Here is a 19038-nt window from a genome sequence, read left to right on the forward strand (position 1 = left end):
TGAAAAAGCCGAGGAAATCGCGGCATTTAGTAGCGTAAGAAAGTAGTCCAGCAACATTTAGCTACGAAGTCTGTAGTAACTTAAGAAAATGTGTAAGGTTTCAGCGCTTTGTTTGGTAAGACTAGACACTAGCTTAGTCCTAGGCCACTCTGCAGCGTGAAGTGGTCTATAAGCCAGGTTTGATATACTCTGAGAGTCGCTATCATCTACAGACTGCAAGGAAGTGTAAAACGAAGGGCCTGTCACTTCACACGATTTATCCAATTTCTATAGAGTGTAGTAGGTGCGTTTTAGTCAATTTTAGCGTTATTAGCACCTGCCGGTGCCTGCTAGTGTAATGCAGCAGGAGTTGTGAGCGCACGTCAATAATCGGATAGGGGTGTCTACTTTAACTAAGTCTGTAATTTGTATGGTACTGTATAGTATTTTAAGACTATCTGTAAGAAAGTCTACCCTAGGGGCTGATTAAACCTAGGTCACGTGCAGCTATAAGCCAGGTCACGTGCAACAATAATTAATCAAATTCAGGTACCTCTCTAAGCAGAATACAGAACCAGATCACGTGCATAGAACCAGGTTACGTGCAACATCAATTAGACAACTTAATCAATTTTAGGTAACGTATTCAACAGGTGAGTCGGCCACACGGGCGAGTCGGCCACTCTGCCAAGACCACACCAACATTCTACCCTATTATGGCTTGCATTAGCCCACATTGGCATTGTTTATAGTAGTACAGTATATAATATTATTTAGTAACACCTTCTTTAGGCTTTTTATACGTGCGCGAGTTATGCCCTATATTGTGGCACTTTTTACAGCATCTTTAGGTTACCTTACCTCCTTTAACACGTACTTGCTTCCTTGCCTTCTTACTATTACTACGCGCCCTAAACTTAGTTAGAGTAGTTAATTAAAGGCCTTCCTTAGCTGTTAGGACTTCCTCCTGCTGTAACTGCTTTCTTTTATGCAATTTACGTCGCGTAGCAGCCTTATTTGCTGCTTAAAGCCTAGTAATCTCCTTTTAAGCCAACACTAGCTTATGCGCTACTATAGCTGCGCCTTTAGTAAGCTTTTTAAAGGCCTTAACTATTAAAGTTAGTAAGCTGCTTGCATGCCTTTGAATCCTCTCTTAAACCAGCGTTAATTGCGACCCTAATTGCAGGGTAGTGCTTGGGGTTTGGGACTACCAGGGCTCATCTTCTATAGTAGGTAGCGGTGGGGTACGTAGGCGGACATCAAGACCCATTATAACCCGTTCTAGGTCAAAGGGGACTATTCTAGCGCCTTAGAAGCCTCCTTAGATATTGCTAGAAGTAAATGTCTCCTTATAGGCGTCTATAAAGTATAGTAGGAACTTAGTTTTAGTAATATAAGTAATGTAGTTGTATATAAGATTCTTAGCTTAGCGCCTATATACCTTCTTTAGAGGGGTAAAACAACCTATATCTAGTGGTTATAAGAGGTGAGATAAGTGTAGAGGTATACACAGTGTAATAATGTTTGCTTCCTTACAGTATTGTTAGAAGTTGAGGGAGTTGTGGCTCTTGTGGCTATTAATAAGGAGCAGCTAGTGTACTCCTTAGGTGCGCGTCTTTGTATAGGCATTAAAGTGCTTTAACCAGTCTAGACTAAGCTTGTTAGTAGTCTATCCGTTCTCAGAGACTCCAATAACCCAGTCATAGGGCAGGTTGTCCTCTTTGTACCAGGCAGAGAGGTAGTTGCAGCCTTTAAAGATAATAAAGGGTAGAATAGCCTACCCTGTGCTATTAATGCCCTGTATAACTGTTGTCTACTCTTAATTGCCCTGCTGCACTGCCTTTAGCTGTCCTTAACGCTCTAAACCTGTAACAACTGCTCCTGCAGATATCTGGCCTATTATAAAGCCTGTCTTATTAAAGTTGTATATGTTATTATCCTAGATGCTATACTTAGCTTTAATATTTGCTATAAGCCTAAACTAGCCTTGTATAATCTCTAGATCCTTACAGAGGGCTCTCTTATAGTTGTACTTGCGATTAAACTTTACTTTAAGGTTAGGGCGGCGCTTAATAAATGTATTAGGCCAGTTTATGCTAACATGGCCTATATTGCGCTTAGCACGCAAAGAATTAGCCATATTAGCTACAGCAGCTAGCTAAGGGGCAAATCCTTGTGCATCTAGCTCAAGAATGTACTTAGCAATCACATCCTCCTTAGTCTGATCTATATTCTGTTAACTTGGCGTATAATCAGCTTATGCAGGTCGTCCTGTGTATCAATTGCGTAGTGTACTGCGAGGCGCGTTGTATATGGCTGCAGCGCGTTATATAGTAAGGTTTGCGTCTTATTTAAGTGCCTGGAGCGCAAGCTGTATTGCAGCCTCTTTTAAGGGCGTAGGTTTATGTTGTTGTTGAGTTATCGCGTTATAAGGTAGAATGTTGGTGTGGTCTTGGCAGAGTGGCCGACTCGCCCGTGTGGCCGACTCACCCGTTGAATACGTTACCTCTCTAACTTAATTTTAGCTTTACAGTTTAATTTTACTATTGTCTAATTGTCTATACCTTATATAGTTAATAACATAGGTTAATAACGCTATTTACTAGTATCTGCAGCTAAAATACAACCCTACTAGTAATTAGATAATATAAGTAGACACCTCTAACTATCTAATTTTACAAGACACTCCTTAAATTGTCTAATTGATCTGATTATTGGATCTAAGAATCGGATAAATCGTGTGAAGTAGACAGGCCTGGAGCCTTACATCAGAAACATTAGCAGTGAGTTGGGGCGATGCCAGTCAGGTCATCGAGTGTTGGCTGCCAGAAGCCGGCGGATCCGGATCAGCGAATGCTTCCGTCTGAAAACTCGGCGCGGGCACCGACATCGTCATCCTTCGCTTCCCCACTTCTCCATCTCCCCCAGAACTCTCCATAACAAGGATTTGCTTGTCCATCGTTCCTCTGTCTGTGGGTCAGGTGTAACCTTGATGCTCCTTTCCCGCATGTGAACGGTTAATTTTATCCGTCTCGGTGTAATGAGGGCTGAATTGCGCGCTTTCATGACACACATGCAAGGAGCCATCGAATCACCCTAGCCATATAGCCCATGATGCCTCTCCAACAGCTACTTTTAGTATTGAAAACGTACAAATAGTGTGAGAGTGCTGCCGCAATCCCACCGTGCACATTATGGGTCTGCTCCGAATCACCGCCGCTTTGCTGGCAGCTCGCGCTGCGCATGCCTATCCCAGCGGAGAATGTTCCAAGGCGGTCAAGTTGAATGTACCGAGAACCGCAGCCGGGGCTTCCATCGTGCACAGCAACTCCTTCGCCTCGTTTTCGTTCGAGCCAGCGTTCTGGGTAGAATTTTTCGGCAATGCCAGCAACCCGAACAATCTCACACTCAGCGTGCTCGAACGCATCCACGAGCATGGAGGTCATCCTATCATCCGGCCTGGTGGCATCACCATGGATAGCATGGTCTTCGACCCGGAAGGAGGCGATCCTGTTCGCACGACCAGCCCAGAGGGTGGAGTCTGGAGAACGACAGTTGGGCCTGACTACTACAAAAGCTGGGACAATTTTCCGGAAGGCACAGAGTTCATCTCGACACTCAACTTTGGCAACCAAAGTCTGGACATTGCCAAAGGACTTGCAGTGGCATCAGCTTCATACCAGGGTAGCAAAATTGCTTACTTTGAACTCGGTAACGAGCCGACCAACTACAAGGAGAGCCGTTGGAACCGCTCGACAGATGCGTATGTGCGCGAGTGGAAGCAATACACCCGCGAGATAGATGCGGCTGTCAATGCGACCGGCGATACAAATCTGACCAGTCAGCGATGGTGGGCCTCGTCTGCAACAACTGACGACTCTGGTCTTGAAGTGCGGCCGGTAGCACTCATTCCTGCTGGCATCGACTCAGAAGATCAAGTTGGTATCTACTCGATCCACTCATACGGGTTTTCCACTTGCGACCCAAAACGCGCTGCGCTGGCCACGATCGCGAACATCTTGAATCACACCGAGCTCACTCGCTACTGTGATGAGGAAATTTATCCTTCGGCTCGCGCAGCTCTTGATGTCGGGGCGCGCTGGAACATCGGAGAGTTCAATTCAGTCTCGTGCTCGGGCGCACCCAATGTCACAGACACCTTTGCTCAAGCTCTTTGGGTCGTCGATAGCGAGCTCATCTACGCCACTCGCAATGCCTCCGCCACCCATCTCCACCAAGGCGCCACCTTGGCTCTGCAATCGAAGGATCAAGTCAATACCCCCGACGCAAATGGCACGCCTGGCTACAGTACTTACTCCATGCTCTACCCACGCGACAGCAACAAGCGTGGACCAGCTCGCACCTTACCTTCCTTCCTCGCTCAGCTCTTCATGGCCGAAGCATTTGCCACTTCCGGGACGCGTGTCAGAGCACTTGAAGCGCCGGCTGGTGCTGATCCAGAATCGTTCGCTGCGTACGCGTTCTACGTCGACGATCAAATCTCCAAAATCGCTCTCGTGAACATGAAGCCATACTACGCGAACTCGACGACCAATTCAGCTATTCAAGTGGACTTGTCCTCGTTGGCGCATGCTGGCAAGGGGGACTCCGTGCGCGCCAAGCGTTTGACTGCGCCGTATGTCAATACAGGGGACAGTAAGTTGTCGACTTGGGCTGGTCAGTCATTTCCTATGGGTGAACCGACGGGCGATATGGTAATCGAGACGGTCAGCGACGATGGCGAATTGAGTGTCAGGGGCAGCGAGGCTGTGCTGGTCTTTTTCGACAACGATGTTTATGGACTGTGATGCAGATAGCTTATGGTGTTCAGAGCTGGTCGGCGTAGCCATGGCCGAATAGAGTTCGTCAGGGGTCACCAATGTATCAAGAGAAAGAGTGTTTGAAATGCAAATGCCTTGTTAGCATTACTTGAAATTAGGACGGTGACTATGGTATTTGCAATTGTGGCACTTATCACCACAACACTTGTATATCCTTCTAGCAGACCGAAAAGACCTCCATTCCTTGATGGATACTTTATTCGTTCTCATCGACTTTGATGACGGTGGACTTGAATTTCCTGGCAGAAACCTTGCGCTTGAACAGAATATCGAGCTCACGGTAAGAGCGGCCCTTCATCTCAGGAAGACCGAAGTATGCAGAAACAAGACAGACAAAAGCTGTTCCTCCCCAAATGTATCCGCACTTGCCGGCCATGTTCCATCCGGTGGGGTTGAGCATCTGCGAGGAGAGGTAGATCATAGGGATCTCAGCAACGTAGTAGGCGGCACGACCGACACCGGTGGACAGAGGACGAAGACGGATGGAAGAAGTCTCAGCAATGATGGAGTACGAGATGGGCCCAAGAGATCCGGCGAAGACGAAAGAGATGATTACACCGAGGCAAGCCTGAGCGTAGTTTGTCGCAGAACTCTGCGAGATCGTGGCGCAGATACCGAGGATGATGAGCAGAATCATGTTGACGAAAGCACCGCCAAGGAAGATTGTCCTGCGACCAAGGTAGGCGCTGAGTGGCCATGACAGAGCGTTGGCAACGAGCTGAAGACAGGAATTGATGAGGTTGAGCTTGAAAGAGAAGTCGGTCGACATGCCAGCCTGTTCGAAGAAGAAAGTAGCCTGGTTGGCGATCAGATTACCGGCGAAGTTCTGAGATGCGTAGATCAAGCAGGTGATGACTGTTCGCCTGAGGTCGACACCCTTGAAGAGATCCAAGAGGCTGGGCTCACCACCCAGGTGGGCTTCGATATTCACAGTTCGCTCCATCATAGCAATTGTCTCCTCAGCAGAAGCCTGAGTTCCGTTCCTGCGGCCAAGACGCTTGACAGACTTGAGAGCCTGCTCCCTGCGACCGTGACGCATAAGCCACCACGGAGACTCGGGCGCGAAGAAAATAAGAACCATCAGCGGAAGAGGGAAGACCCATTGGAGTGCAAGGGGTCCGCGCCATGCCCATTCGTCGTTACGCTTGTTGAAGCTGTAGGTGGCGGCAGCGACGATGATGCTTCCAATAGACCAAGACATCTGCAGAGTAGCGGTACAAGCACCACGAAGGACGAGGGGAACGACCTCAGATGCGTAGGCGGGAGAGTTGGCGATGAACATGCCCCATGGGACACCTTCAAAGGCCTGTCCAACAACGAGGACCTCGAGCGAGTCGGCGAAGAAAGAGATGAAGATGGTAGCATTCATGAGAACCAGCGCCAGGAGGGTAGTCCATCGGTAACCAATGCGGTTGGTGATGGGTCCAGCGAGGAAGACGCCAATGAAGGCACCGCACTGGCCAGCTTGGAAGAGGGAACTCTGCCATTTTGTAGGGATGGTAAACGCTCCGTCTACCTCGACACCGTATCTTTTCTTGAAAGCGGCTAGAGCAACGAAGTTACCGTTCAGGAACATGTCGAACGATTCCATGACCTGTTGAAAGTCAGCTAGGACCAGAGCATGGAATGTTAGCACTTACAATAGTGAAGCAGAAGATGAACGCCCAGAAGCAGGCCATAGGGTAGTCTCTGACGGCTTCCCATAGACCCATGTCATGCTCGCGGTTCTCAGCCTCATACGAGGCTTCTAAAGCCTCTTTGTCGTTGAGCGTCTCATGCTGGATGACACCCTTCTCGTGAGTTTCGAAGTCACGTTTAGGGTCAGTGATGCTGGACATCTTTGCTGATCCTTTGCTGTTGACGTGCAAGTGCGAAGAAGACGACAAGCAATGCAAGGCTAAGCTAAGCGGGCGGCACCCAAGCTTAAATACATACCGTTTCTCATACGACATTCCGCCTCCACTGCTCAGGAGCGCTATCATCTGGGGCTCGGAGTCGGAGCGCAAACGCGCCAGTAGGGGTTATCCCCACCAACCCCCATGGGTAAGACACGCGGTGCTCTCATCGCAGGATATGCCGAGGACGCCATCACCGAAGAGCCGCATGCACATGAAAAGCGCCACCGAGGACAGGCTCACCCAGCAGCAGCACACGAAAACTGGGCAGTTGGAGCCCGAACACACGGCTCGGGGTCGGGCGCAAGTCTGGTTTGGTTCTGGCTCGCCCATGGGGCCCCGCAGTAAGCTTTGTGGCGGCCGTGCCCAGTGGTGCCAAAAATCTTAACCCTCATTAGTGGATTATCTCGCTTGGTGTCCGGAGTGACGATTGCTGCCAGCCTGCATCACCAAACTAGCCGAGTTTGTTGCTGAGCCGCACTTCTCGTCCGGATGTACCTCCGGTTGAGTGCTAGTCAGAGTCAACGGCGCGCTCACTAGGACAGCCGCACGATGACTGCTCGTATTGTAACAGACGGAACAGTTGACAGACGCAGAAGGCATCTCCGTGGTCCATTTCCAAACGCTACGTGCTGGTGGAAGCGTGCTGAGGAAGAAGAGTCTCGATGCATCTCGAACTGGTCAGCGGTGTACATATCTCTCTTCGCAGTAGCACGGCCAGGTCGATAGCGCACCGGCACGGCTGTGGACGATTCATGTTGGTGTTGTTGTGCGGTAATGCTTGGTTGCTGGGAAGGTGGGATGTTTCAGGACCTGTTAGCTGTAGTGTGTCTACCTGGCAGGGTTTCCAGAAGCAGTAGAGCAGCCGCCGGTGTAAGCCGCCGAGGTCCAACAGCGATATTATCCCACTTGACACTCGCGACGTCATTATGGATCAGACCCATTGTAACCATCCCCACGCACATCGTCCTCTCCAGATCCAGTTTTTCTCCAACGTTGCTTCCCCGGCCTTGCTTTTTTTGGGGTTACTGCCGCAGCCCCTCACAATCACAGCTATGATCCTACACAAACGCTGGTACTGTGTTGATGGCTGGAATGTCCAACGACCACGTAGATATCCAAGCTTTAGGACGAAACAGAGCAATCACCACTGAAATGCAGAGCAAGAGTCACTGTTTGTACACAGCCTTGGGTGACATTATAGCACTAGAGTGTGGTACGCGTACCCAGGAGCAAGGTATGGTACTTGCGAGGGGGTGCGCTTGGAGTCGCAAATCTCAACAGTCTCGAGCTTTCGATGGAACAACTGCTCTTCACTTGAGGCCATTGACTTGCATCACATGCTCTGAATTCTCACTGCGCCCATGGTACGAAGTGCCGATGTTGTCGAGGCGACTCTCATTATCGAACTCCATCACTTCAACGCTACTCTGCTTAGGTCGGTGTCTCCTTCTCTATAAGTTGAAACCAACCCCAATAGAAACTTAACGTTGGCTTGCGACTGCCCCCCAGCTAAAAGCACTCACTCACAGGCTATATTCGCCCTTTCCCCCAGCGCCTCGTTGCTCTTCCCATGACATCCGTCACGTCAAGAGGTGCACCCCGATACTGGCTTTTACAATGTACCGGCACTGGGCCAACACATTTTCGCTAAAATCCCAAAACATCAAGTCTACTTGAGTATTTGTAACCGTGTACAAGGATATATGCTCTCGATTTTAAATCATCAAGCCTCGAACACTACGGAGTGCGGATGATCGAGGAAAACGATTGCACTGAGCTTGGTTCAAGCTGCATCTCTCAAGCTCTGTGTGAATGTAATGACCATCTCATTGTCAGGGTGTATTAGGACGAACATACGGCTCTACAGGCTGAACTGTATGGAGGTAATGCTCCAATCTTTGACGGAACCTGCTGTATCCTCATCAACCTGCCGAAATGTTGAGCATCGATCACAACAAGGGATAATCGCAGTCCATGATAAGAGAAGACCTTGGCAGAGTGCTGATGAGAGGGGGCACTTATCAAATCGAACATAGACTGCAACAACTGTGACAAGGCTGGAGAGAAGCGTGCAATATTCATTTTGCTCTTACGCACACTCGCATGGTACTCAGGCCCCTCTATCGCCTCGAAGCTGCTGGGGAAAAACGCTCGCCGGGGTCCGCGCGCTTCTTACTGCACTCTGTCAAATGACTTCTATCAGTCTTGAGTCACTCTCCCTTCTCAAACTCACCTACAGCGTTTTCTAGTCGCAGGCCTCTCAGGCAAACGTATCGAAGAAGAGAGGCAAGGAAGGCATGCACGGTTTGGTAGAACTAATGCAACCGTGTTGAATGCGTGTCTTGTTGGCATGCCATCAATTACGTACGCGAAACTCAAGTTTTCAGCGCAATGGGCAAGCCTTGAGTATCATAGTTTTGCTAACAGTTCGCTCAACAGCCGCACTGTTTCTAAAACAATGCATCTCTAGAACCTCATCGTCATTTCCCGGCCTCTCACTTTCTGTCAGAATATGCACCGATGCCAAAGGGCCCTTATGAATGACTACATCCATTGATCTTTTGCGATCACAGAGCCTACTCATGCACGCAACCAAGCACAGCAAGCCACCCACCACTCTGACCCGCGTCTGAAAACGAGCCGGCATCACCTCCCGCCAACGAAACGGCGACACCCAACGAACAACGCTTGTGCAACATCTCCCACCGCAATCGAAATGTGCGCCTCAGCACCCAGCGCACGTGTGCAAGAGCCTTTGGGGTTATCGCTTGAAAAAAAAAACTCGTGCAGTCGTAGGCTTGGATGTGATCATAGTCGTGAACGCGTCCAGGTCACGACGGTGTGGGAGCCGGCCTTCGACTCTCCTGCGATGCTGACCTCAGTCGTCCCTGATTCGAAGACGGGATTGCTAGAGTATTTGGCAAGAGCTGATACGAAGCCCGTTCTGTTATCGTGATGCAATGTGGGGGTTGTAAGTGAGCTCAGCTGTCTATGATGTGCGCAACACACTCGGGTTGTAAGCACACGAGACAGGCGTTGGATTACTGTCGACCGTGTTCGACATCTGTGCGCCGGTGCGTTGAGTGGGACACTGGCGAGGTGATTATCACTGTGTGCGATGCAGTCGGCGGACCTGACCGTTCGCTAGCTCCGGCTGACGAGAGGCGCTTACAGGTGCAAGGTACCCGTGGTGCCCGAGTCTTGAAATGTCGCTGCGGGTGCTGTGCTGAACAGAATCGGGCCCGAGGATGTTCTTGTGTTTGTATTCGGTAACTCCATCCACGTCTGTGCAAAGATGATTAGTCATTGGCAACGTGTGTGGCAGCTTCTTACACGGGTCGACTATACAGACTCCACAGCTATAACCAGCTAGTTGTGCATTTCGGGTATGGCGCAGTGTCGACTCGCATTGAATAGGATGTACTGTTAGTCCGGTCTCATACGGATGTGACAACTCTACTCGACCGCAGCTTGACCTGATTTCAGATTCTGGCGACATTGGGTTTGGTAGCTGACTCTACGCAGCATAATGACATCGGGCGGCGGGCAAGTGAAAAGTGTGAGACGTGAAGTTTACTTCTCCGTCTGCAATTTTGTATCCTTGCGAGCGACAACGTGAGGGGCTGATCGGCCGGTCAATTGCGGTCAAATGGTGTCGCGGAGCCTTTGACTCGTGAGAAGGTTCGTGTTCGTGAAGTTGAACAAGTTTTCGAACAGGCGCATACATGGGGTTAGACTAGACCAGAACATCACAACTCAATTTGTATGTCGATTTGCATGCGGATCAGTCATTTCGTCTATATTAGTTTATTGTCGGGACATTATCGTTGTTAGCCCTTCCTCATGCCTTTGTCTTCGACCAGACCAAACCTCCAGCCTGCGCACCAGTTCCCTCCTCAACATACTTGCAAGTCGTGAAGCTCTCCCAAAGGTCAGAGAAGAAGTTGCTCTTCTGTTGGATGTAGCGTTCGCCAAGCAGGGGTGCAATGGCCCATGTGGCCTCCTCAGCGTGGTAGAAGGGAATACGGCTGTTTGGGGTTAGTTAATTTGCTTACGTGGATTCGATCAAGATGCAGTCCGGCTGCAGCCCGAAGGATCGTATTTGGGAATAGACTTACGGGAACATGTGGTGTACGACATGGTACTCAATGATGCCGTGGAAGATGTGACGACCAATGAAGCCGAATTCGCGATCGACAGTTGAAGCAGCTCCCTTGATGAAGGTCCAGTCCTCTGCCTCGTAGTGAGGAGCATTCGGGTGCGTGTGGTGAAGGTAAGTGATGGCGACTGTAATCCGTTAGCTTTCATTCTCCAGTGGCGTAAAAAACGCGTATCTTACCAATCCAGTGGTTCATCCACAGGTATGGCAGGCCGTACGCCAACAGAACAGTCCAGCCTCCTACGCTCCTCGAGGCCAGGTACAGCAAACCCAATGTGATAGCAAGGCCGACGTTGCTCAATGCGACGAAAGGCGCCTCGGAGGGAGTGAAAACGTGGGCAGTAGGATCCAGGTGGCTCTGCTTGTACATAGAGGATTGAGTACGGTCGCTCTTTGTCAAGCTCTTCATACCCGCTCCAGCATTTACCAGGATGTACGCCGGCCAGCCGAGCAATTGGTGGAAAAGGAGAGCGCAGACTTGGATGAATGGTGTGTCGGCAGCTGAGTGGTCCATTATCTTTTCCATGGTGGTTGGCTCAGTGGTCCTAGCGTCGGCGTCTGACTTGCGGTGGGGCACAAAAACGGTGTCCTTTTCCATGTGATTGTGGTAGCGATGATGACGTGCGTGGCTAAATTTCCAGCTGAAGAACGGCACAAGCAACATGCTGTGCAAAGCCCATCCTGTCGTAGCGTTGACAGCGAGGTTGTCAGAGAAAGAATCGTGGCCGCAGTCGTGCGCGAGGATCCAGAGACCTGTGAAGAAGAGGCCTTGGACAAAGCTGTAAAGAATCCACAAGGGGACTGTGACGAACAATGGGGCCTCGAGTCTAGAAAGCCACACGGCTGACGTGAAGAGCGCGCTCACGACGATGAGATCGCGGACGACGTAAGAGAAAGAGCGGATAAGGGAGCGCTCGAAGCATTTCGCCGGAATAGCATCTCGAAGGGTCTTGACGTCAGGCACTGGCTTGACGTCGGCCACAGCAGTGAGCCTGGTCTTGACCGAAGGCACCTGAACCCGGGACGTTGTCGTGATCATTGTTGAGGGAGAGGTGAATCGAAGAATGGACGTTCCAACGTGGCGCCGGGCGCCCAACTTTTGTACACGCCCCCAGGGCAGGAGGCGAAAAAAATCTGCCCCTTGATACAACACAGTCTAAGCTAAAACGACCCAAGATACGTTTCAACACCACCCAGATAGCCGTGCGTACAGGACACCGCCTTTCTTGCGGAAACAGTGGGCCTCGAACCGAGATTTTGATGTCGGCGCACAGTCCGCCTCGGCTATCCAACGAAAACGGATGCGGTGAGCATGTCTGGTGGGATTCAATACTGCTGACGAGCGCGCAAAGCACGCAAGCAGGAGGACCGTCAGCGTCTTCGCTGCATATAGTGTTGCTTGCGTTATCAGAGCATGCGCGATGGGGATTCTGCCGCAGCGCTTTGTACTTCGGAGCCTTGAGGGACCCAGGCCAGGGTCCAAGAGATGAGCCGCAGAGTAGCCGCATCGGGCCCAGATAACACGAAGCCCCCATGGGCCCTGAAGATCTGCTATGGGGCTCAGCAATTCTCAAGTCACGTCCAGGCATCGGGGGTTTAGCCTTCCTGGGTTTTCACACCAACTGCGAGTCTGTTGAGGACTGTCCTGCAGGGGCGCAGAAAGGTGTTGAACTGTAGAGCCTACCTACCGTGCCTGCGGTGCCTCCCAATGCCGAGAGCAGCGCCTACAGCTGCAGTGCTCCAGGCCCCCGGACTGCCAAGGCCAAGCCGCCAAATCGTTGCCCACCCTCGAACGGTTCGAGATCCTGATCTACAGGGGCTTGTTCCACCTCGCCTCGACTAGCGGCCGGATCAACCTTTGACCGACGCACACCGCGCTCGACTGCGGCAGAAACGCGCTCGACCTGCCCGATTGCACCCGAATTCTGCTTGGACGCCTTGGTACACCTGTCCGGCACGAGCCAACAGCCCAGGTCGCGACTCCTAGGGCCTCTTCGTTGACAGAGCTACGCGGATTGTCTGCTTGAATGAAACCAGTTCCTGTAGTCTGAGCCTCGCACACCACGTGTTCGTTCGTCCAGTTCGACGTGTCCTTTGTTACACCGTAATCAATGACGAGGCACCCGCATATGTCGAGAAATCATGCAGCTAAAGAACGATGGCGATTGGAATCTCTACCTTGGAAAGTGCACTCTCCTTCAGAGGCGCCAGACGAGCGAGTTCTCTCGAGTGTTCAAGGTATCCTGTCTCCTTTCGAGCGACAGTCCCATTGCCGGTCACCCAGTTCTGCACGCTCTCGATATCTCTTGTCTCCGCGGCATCCAGGCTCAGCACGGTGCGACTGCTTTGAACGAATTGATCTGTCCTCGTAAGTGTTTTGACCTTTACGTCTGTCGATTGCCTCCTTGTCTCCTACCATAATCATCAAGACTTGATTCGACTGCAGCCGGAGTCGACAGCCGTTCTGCATTTGCATCCAGTCGGCTTGCGCCTAAGAAAAGAGGACAGCGTTCACTATGGTCGATCTGATCCAATCTTCCTTCAAGCACACACAACCTATCCTGCTTTAACAATAGGACTCGTGCCCGCAGACAATTGAAGCGTCGAGAAAGGAAGAATTGTATGTGGGCACCGAGATGGGCAGCAAAGCGAGGACATCCCTTGATGTGGTCTTCGACTCAGACAAAGTTAGTGTATGGTCACGTGCAACAAGGGTTAGTATACTGTATGCAACCTGTGTTGGGCTTGCAGCAGACGTCATGATACGTCGCTGAGGCAGTAGGTTCACAAAGTCTGTTTGATGGGTGGGGTTCGAGCACAAAAGATGAGTGGGGATGTAGATATAGGAATGCTGGATGTAGGTATGGCTCCGGTGAGATCGTATCATGGCAGGCAGAGCATTTATGCACAACCCCGATGCTGTATGCAGGTCAGAGGGCTACGCAACAAAAGTGCCGAGGAGCAGTTAAAGCCGAGCTGCCCCCAAAAGCAACAGAAACTGATCCTCGCAACCACTGAGACAAATCCTGCATGCCCATACCCCACAACATGGAAGATGTAGAGGAGTAAGTTTCACCAGTCTCCGTGTATCTGTACGTGCTACTAAAGTCACATAGAACTGGGAATTCCAGCTCATTGCTCGATGACGACAACGATCGGTCACAGGTGAGGCGGTACAAGCAGGTTGATTCCCTGTGCTCAGAGCAGATGCGTCAGGCACTTTCAAGATGATGATTGATTCCAGGCAAGCACATTCCGCGTTGGAGATACACTGAAAGTGGTTAATTCAAATGGCACTTGTAACGGTCCGTACTACATCGCATCTGTCATCTCAGTAGGAGTCTACACTCTCAGCGATGCCAAAGGTCAGGAGGCTGAAGATGGGGAGGAGATTGAGGAGAAGGATCTGAAAGCAGCATAAGAGAACAACCAATATCCGCGCCTGAGACTGCAGTGAAAAAGCTTTTCGGGATGTATTATATGTATGCCCCGCACCGGTGAAGTCGCAGAGGTTGAGGCAGCTTACCAGGCAGGTAGACGTGGTCACCGGCGTATCTGCAGGATCCCAATGTTTGACTCGTCCAGACAAACATCCCTGTCGGTTTAGCGGCGCCACGACTTCTTGGGCCTCCTGTAAAGTTACGTGGAATCTATCACAAGAGAGCTATACGTGCTTCATGGTACGACTGGGGAATTTTTTCAAAGCAATAATGAGCGGGTGGCAATCGCTGTCAACATCTAGACGCCTTCAACACCGGTGAAGGACCTCATGTAGCTCGTATAAAATCGCATTGGCGTGCCCGAGGAGCCGCTGCCAACGCCAGTGTAAAGACATACACCAAAGGAACATGGCAAATCAGGCTGATGGACCTTCCCACTATGCGCTTCTCATTGGCATTGACACTTATCCAAAAAACTACAAGCCGTTGAAAGGCTGTGTACGAGATGCCCACATGATCAAAAAGCATCTGGACGGTATACCTCAGCCCGGTGTTCAAGCCTATGTGCTTACAGCTAGCCTTTCTACAGGTGCGATATCGCCTTGTCTGGATGGAGACCCTTAATCCTGGCCGACCTGTAGCAATATGATCAACACCATTGAGAAGATAACGCAAAATGCGAAAAAAGGAGACTTCGTGTGCATGCATTTCTCCGGACACGGAACCGCCATAAGACCCCCTCGCGCGAACTCGCCGGACATAGGCAAGCGAACATTCGCTTTCTCAAATCCTTCCACAGGAGATCTGGCCCTTGTTCTTCTTCGACGTGACGGGCTTGAACTTCAGTATCTACATGGCGGTCAGTTAGCATTGTTGCTGAAGGACATGGTGGATAAGGGGCTGAAAGTGACGCTCGTCCTGGACTGTTGCTTCTCAGGAAGTGTCGTGCGTAACGATGCTTCTGTCTGATGCCTTGAAAACGACCGCCAAATCGACAACGCGCACCCGCTGGCAAAGGGGCAGACTCTCAGCTCTGGAGATGAACTCAGACGTCCAGCCTACCGCGGTGCATCTCTCGCACCCAATTGGCTTGTGAACCCGGACGGATATACTGTTATCTCAGCATGTGGATGAAATTACGATTAAAGGTAAGATCCATGGTGTCTTGTCATATTTCCTGCAGAAATTTTTGGAAAGTATAACGGAATTGGCAGGAAACTACACTACATCCAGCAGATCCTGCGTGCCCGAATCGAGAGCACAAGAGAGCAATACCGACACACTCAAACTCCCGTGGTTCCGGGAAACAAGACCCTCGACTTCTTTGGCTATGACAATCCACGCATTGGGCCAGCCCCTATCCCGGTGATCAAGTGTCGGGATGGGACCGTTCGAGTAGACGCTGGTAAAGCACACGGCGTTCGTGACGGCGACACTTTTACCATCAGTGCAGTCATGTTCGACGACTCGATAATCTGTGACACCATGTCTGTCCAAAACTACTGCACAGCAGAAGTCATTGCCGTGCGGCCTCTTACCTCGCTTGTGAAGCTCTCAGTAACGACCGCCCCTGGTGAACCGACACTGGCCGCCACAGCGCTCAAGCGCCATGCTTTGAAGAAGTTCCCCATCCAACTTCAAATCGGTCACTCTTACCCTGAGGGTTAGATAAAAGTCCTGGCTGAACAGGGTAACCTTTCGATCTACAATGCACACGACGAAATTGGTCGCTTCTCTTTTAAGGTAACCTTATCAGACCACAGATCTTACGAGATTCGGAATGATGCAGATCGATTACTCTGAGAGATCTACGAAAGCTCCGTTGGTCCCGGCGACGACGCCAGACATGTCCTTAAAGCACTCGAGCACTTGGTAAGCTTCCAAATGTTCAAGGAGTTGGCGAATGAGACTTCTTCCGAATCGATGAATCGTTTCAAAGAATCACTGAGCGCTCAAAGAATTGGTCCGACCGGGCGCCGAATAGATCCTGGGGCCTCATTCAATGTAGAGGATGGTGCGATCGTGGAAGTGGAAGTGAAGAAAAAACGTGATGGCAAAGACCATAATTTTTATCTCCATCCTTATTGCATGGCTACCCCCTGGGAGATTGAAAACGTTTGTGATGGGGACTATGCGGTCATTCCTTCGAGGTTGACGAATTGCAATGGCGACTTCAACAAAGGCGCACCGAACACCAACTTTTCATAGTTAGAGAAAGGTCGATTTCTATCGATTTTTTATCCCAATATTACGAACATGCCTTCCTAACATCTATTTCTAGCGTCTGTTTTGTAGTGCAGGCGTTGGAACAGGCGCGCTGGCTATTGTAAGCTAAACAGAGTAGTTATCTAGTCTTAGTTGAGATAAAATCTCTGCAATGGCCTGTGCGTTTGAAGATTTAGACTAGTTAAAGGCACAACAAATAGAGAACTTAGCTATAGCTATTGCCTGCCTAGCAACTACTACACAGCTATTACTTTATTATAAATACCCCCTTCTATTATAACTAGCTATACTAACCCCATATACCTAGACAAAATTAACTAAGCAACAGCTTAAACCTACCCCTAATACGAACACTATATTAACAAAGCAACAGCTCTCTCCTTAGGCCTATAGATACCTGCTGCCTTAGTAAAGTAGCAGGTCTATATCTCTAGCTATATCCTACAAAATTAACTAAGCAACAGCTTAACCCTATCCCTAATACAAACACTATATCAACAAAGCAACAGCTCTCTCCTTAGGCCTATAGATACCTGCTGCCTTAGTAAAGTAGCAGGTCTATATCCCTAGCTATATCCTACAAAATTAACTAAGCAACAGCTTAAACACCCCTAGCAGTCTACTACTAGTAATAGTAATAGACAAATAAAAAACAACAATAACAACAACAACAATACAAAGACTGTCTACTGCAATAGTAATAGCTAGTAATAGATAATAAATAATAAATACTAGAACTACCTACTTATAGGATAGTTCTACACAACCCTAATTTAACAGGGCAATAGCTCTTCTTAACAACCTAGGGCATAGGCCCTTACTATTAGACTATAAACACACATTTACTATCCCCTTAAACAAACACACTCCTTAAATTACTAGAGCAGCTTAACTGCTCTCGTCTTATATAGTCTTAGACTCACACAGGACGTTAAACTTATTAATCAATCAATCAATTAATCAATCAATCATTCAACAAAGGCGCGAGTGGGACCTGGAAGAAGAAATTGCGCATGACGGCCGCCCCGGAAACTACACTTGGGAAGTGGGAAGAGCCATACGAGGAAACCATCAAGTTGTTTTTAACCAGTCTTACTACCTCTTTCTTGTCTTTAAAGTTGCCGGAACTAGGCGACGTGACGACAAGAGATGGATTCAGTGGGAATCGGGCAACGAACGATCCTAGCGCTGCAGAACATTGGACCACCTTGAGCTTTCACATACGCATAGGGAGGAAAGGGGCATAAATGAATGTTTGCAAAACAACACTTCTTTGTCCACCTGCTCCAACGTACCAAAGCAACTATGTAAATCATACGCCGAAATGAACATAAAGAACCAAGAACTAAGCACTCCCCTTTTTTTCAAAAGCAGTAGCTTTTCGCAAAGATCTCAGATCTCCGCTCTTTGCAATACCCGCATTCTCTTGCCCCATCGAACATGGCTCTGTCTTGTTGGTCAAATCATTCCGATCCACAGATTTTGTCAAATCTTGGAGCCGCTTTCCTCTGAGACATCTCAAGGCCTTGTGTAGGCCCAAGCACACATATTCATCTGTCATGCCACGACGCAAAATCTCCTCGTAGACAAATTTTGCCACGTGCACGCAGCTCTCGTTCTGGATGCCCCACAATGTGCCGACGACATGACGATATCCCGCCAGCTGACAGGCACTGATCAGATGGATGCTTTCGTCTGGGTACTTTCGATCCTTTATGTTTCCAGTTCCACAAGCCGAGAGATATGCGAGGAAGGGAGAGCACTCGTGTAGGTTTGTTTCCATCAGATCAGCGACTGTTAGAGGGTTGCTCTCGCAATCTTCTAGCAGGAGAGAGCTTCTCGAGGGATCGACCGCGTCAGTGGAGCCATGGCCCGCGAAATGGAATATGTTGCAGCTCGGCAGGTGGGACAAAACATTGGATTTCTGTCGCGTCGACATGATGCCTTCGCAAGATGCAGCTTCGCACAGGTCTTTTACGATACGTACTTCTTTGGCAGCAAATTGGAGTCTTCTCTGACCTGAGGTATTGGTCATGTTCACTAGAATTGCTTTGGCCAGCTTGCCCGATATGAGATTCAGGACATGACCTTGGCAACTTTGTATGATAGCCTTGATGAACAAACCTTATGGTGACATGGCCCTGTCCAGGACTGTTTCAATGGATTTTAGGCCACGATGTCCAGCTGCATGGAGAGGAAGTTTGCTCAACTTTCCCGTGAGAATCCACCATATTTGCGGCCAATTGTCGCCAGACACGGGTTCCGTGTACCCTAGAGCGTCCAAGATTGGCTCTGTAACGGCAACCCACAGGCGCTCTAATATTGCTGGGCTCCCTCGGTCGCCCTGTTGACCCATCTCTTCAAGCTCTGCCGTTCGGAGAAGTGGTAGAGCGACGCACCGTATCTCGCTGGGTTCAACCAGTATTGCATCGGGGCGCAGCTCACTGACATCAATGACCACAATCGGCCTACACCTCGCGGAAGCTTTCATATCC

General features: G+C 49.8%; 3 protein-coding genes across 3 annotated transcripts, besides 8 other annotated features; 1 reads left to right on the forward strand and 2 right to left on the reverse strand.

Annotated features, from left to right (window-relative positions):
• Positions 1 to 617: 617 nt before the first annotated feature.
• Positions 618 to 2484: a mobile genetic element.
• Positions 2485 to 3173: 689 nt separating this feature from the next.
• Positions 3174 to 4787, forward strand: EKO05_0004583 (uncharacterized protein; the record flags this gene model as incomplete). The annotated part of the gene is made up of 1 exon (XM_038945607.1): positions 3174 to 4787. One exon carries the CDS (start codon positions 3174 to 3176, stop codon positions 4785 to 4787), a length of 1614 nt encoding a protein of 537 aa, XP_038800365.1.
• A 229-nt stretch (positions 4788 to 5016) lies between these two features.
• On the reverse strand, positions 5017 to 6658 carry EKO05_0004584 (uncharacterized protein; the record flags this gene model as incomplete). The annotated part of the gene is made up of 2 exons (XM_038938875.1): positions 5017 to 6414; positions 6461 to 6658. The coding sequence occupies 2 exons, from the start codon at positions 6656 to 6658 to the stop codon at positions 5017 to 5019; spliced, it is 1596 nt and encodes a 531-aa protein (XP_038800366.1).
• Positions 6659 to 10559: 3901 nt separating this feature from the next.
• On the reverse strand, positions 10560 to 11916 carry EKO05_0004585 (uncharacterized protein; the record flags this gene model as incomplete). The annotated part of the gene is made up of 3 exons (XM_038939119.1): positions 10560 to 10746; positions 10837 to 11005; positions 11058 to 11916. 3 exons carry the CDS (start codon positions 11914 to 11916, stop codon positions 10560 to 10562), a joined length of 1215 nt encoding a protein of 404 aa, XP_038800367.1.
• A 4590-nt stretch (positions 11917 to 16506) lies between these two features.
• Positions 16507 to 17309: a dispersed repeat.
• Positions 16805 to 16808: a direct repeat.
• Positions 16809 to 17012: a long terminal repeat.
• Positions 16809 to 19038: part of a mobile genetic element that runs on past the window's edge.
• Positions 17164 to 17271: a tandem repeat.
• Positions 17338 to 17484: a mobile genetic element.
• Positions 17486 to 17519: a tandem repeat.

The sequence above is a fragment of the Ascochyta rabiei genome, chromosome 6 (assembly GCF_004011695.2).
Source record: "Ascochyta rabiei chromosome 6, complete sequence".
Taxonomy (NCBI): domain Eukaryota; kingdom Fungi; phylum Ascomycota; class Dothideomycetes; order Pleosporales; family Didymellaceae; genus Ascochyta; species Ascochyta rabiei.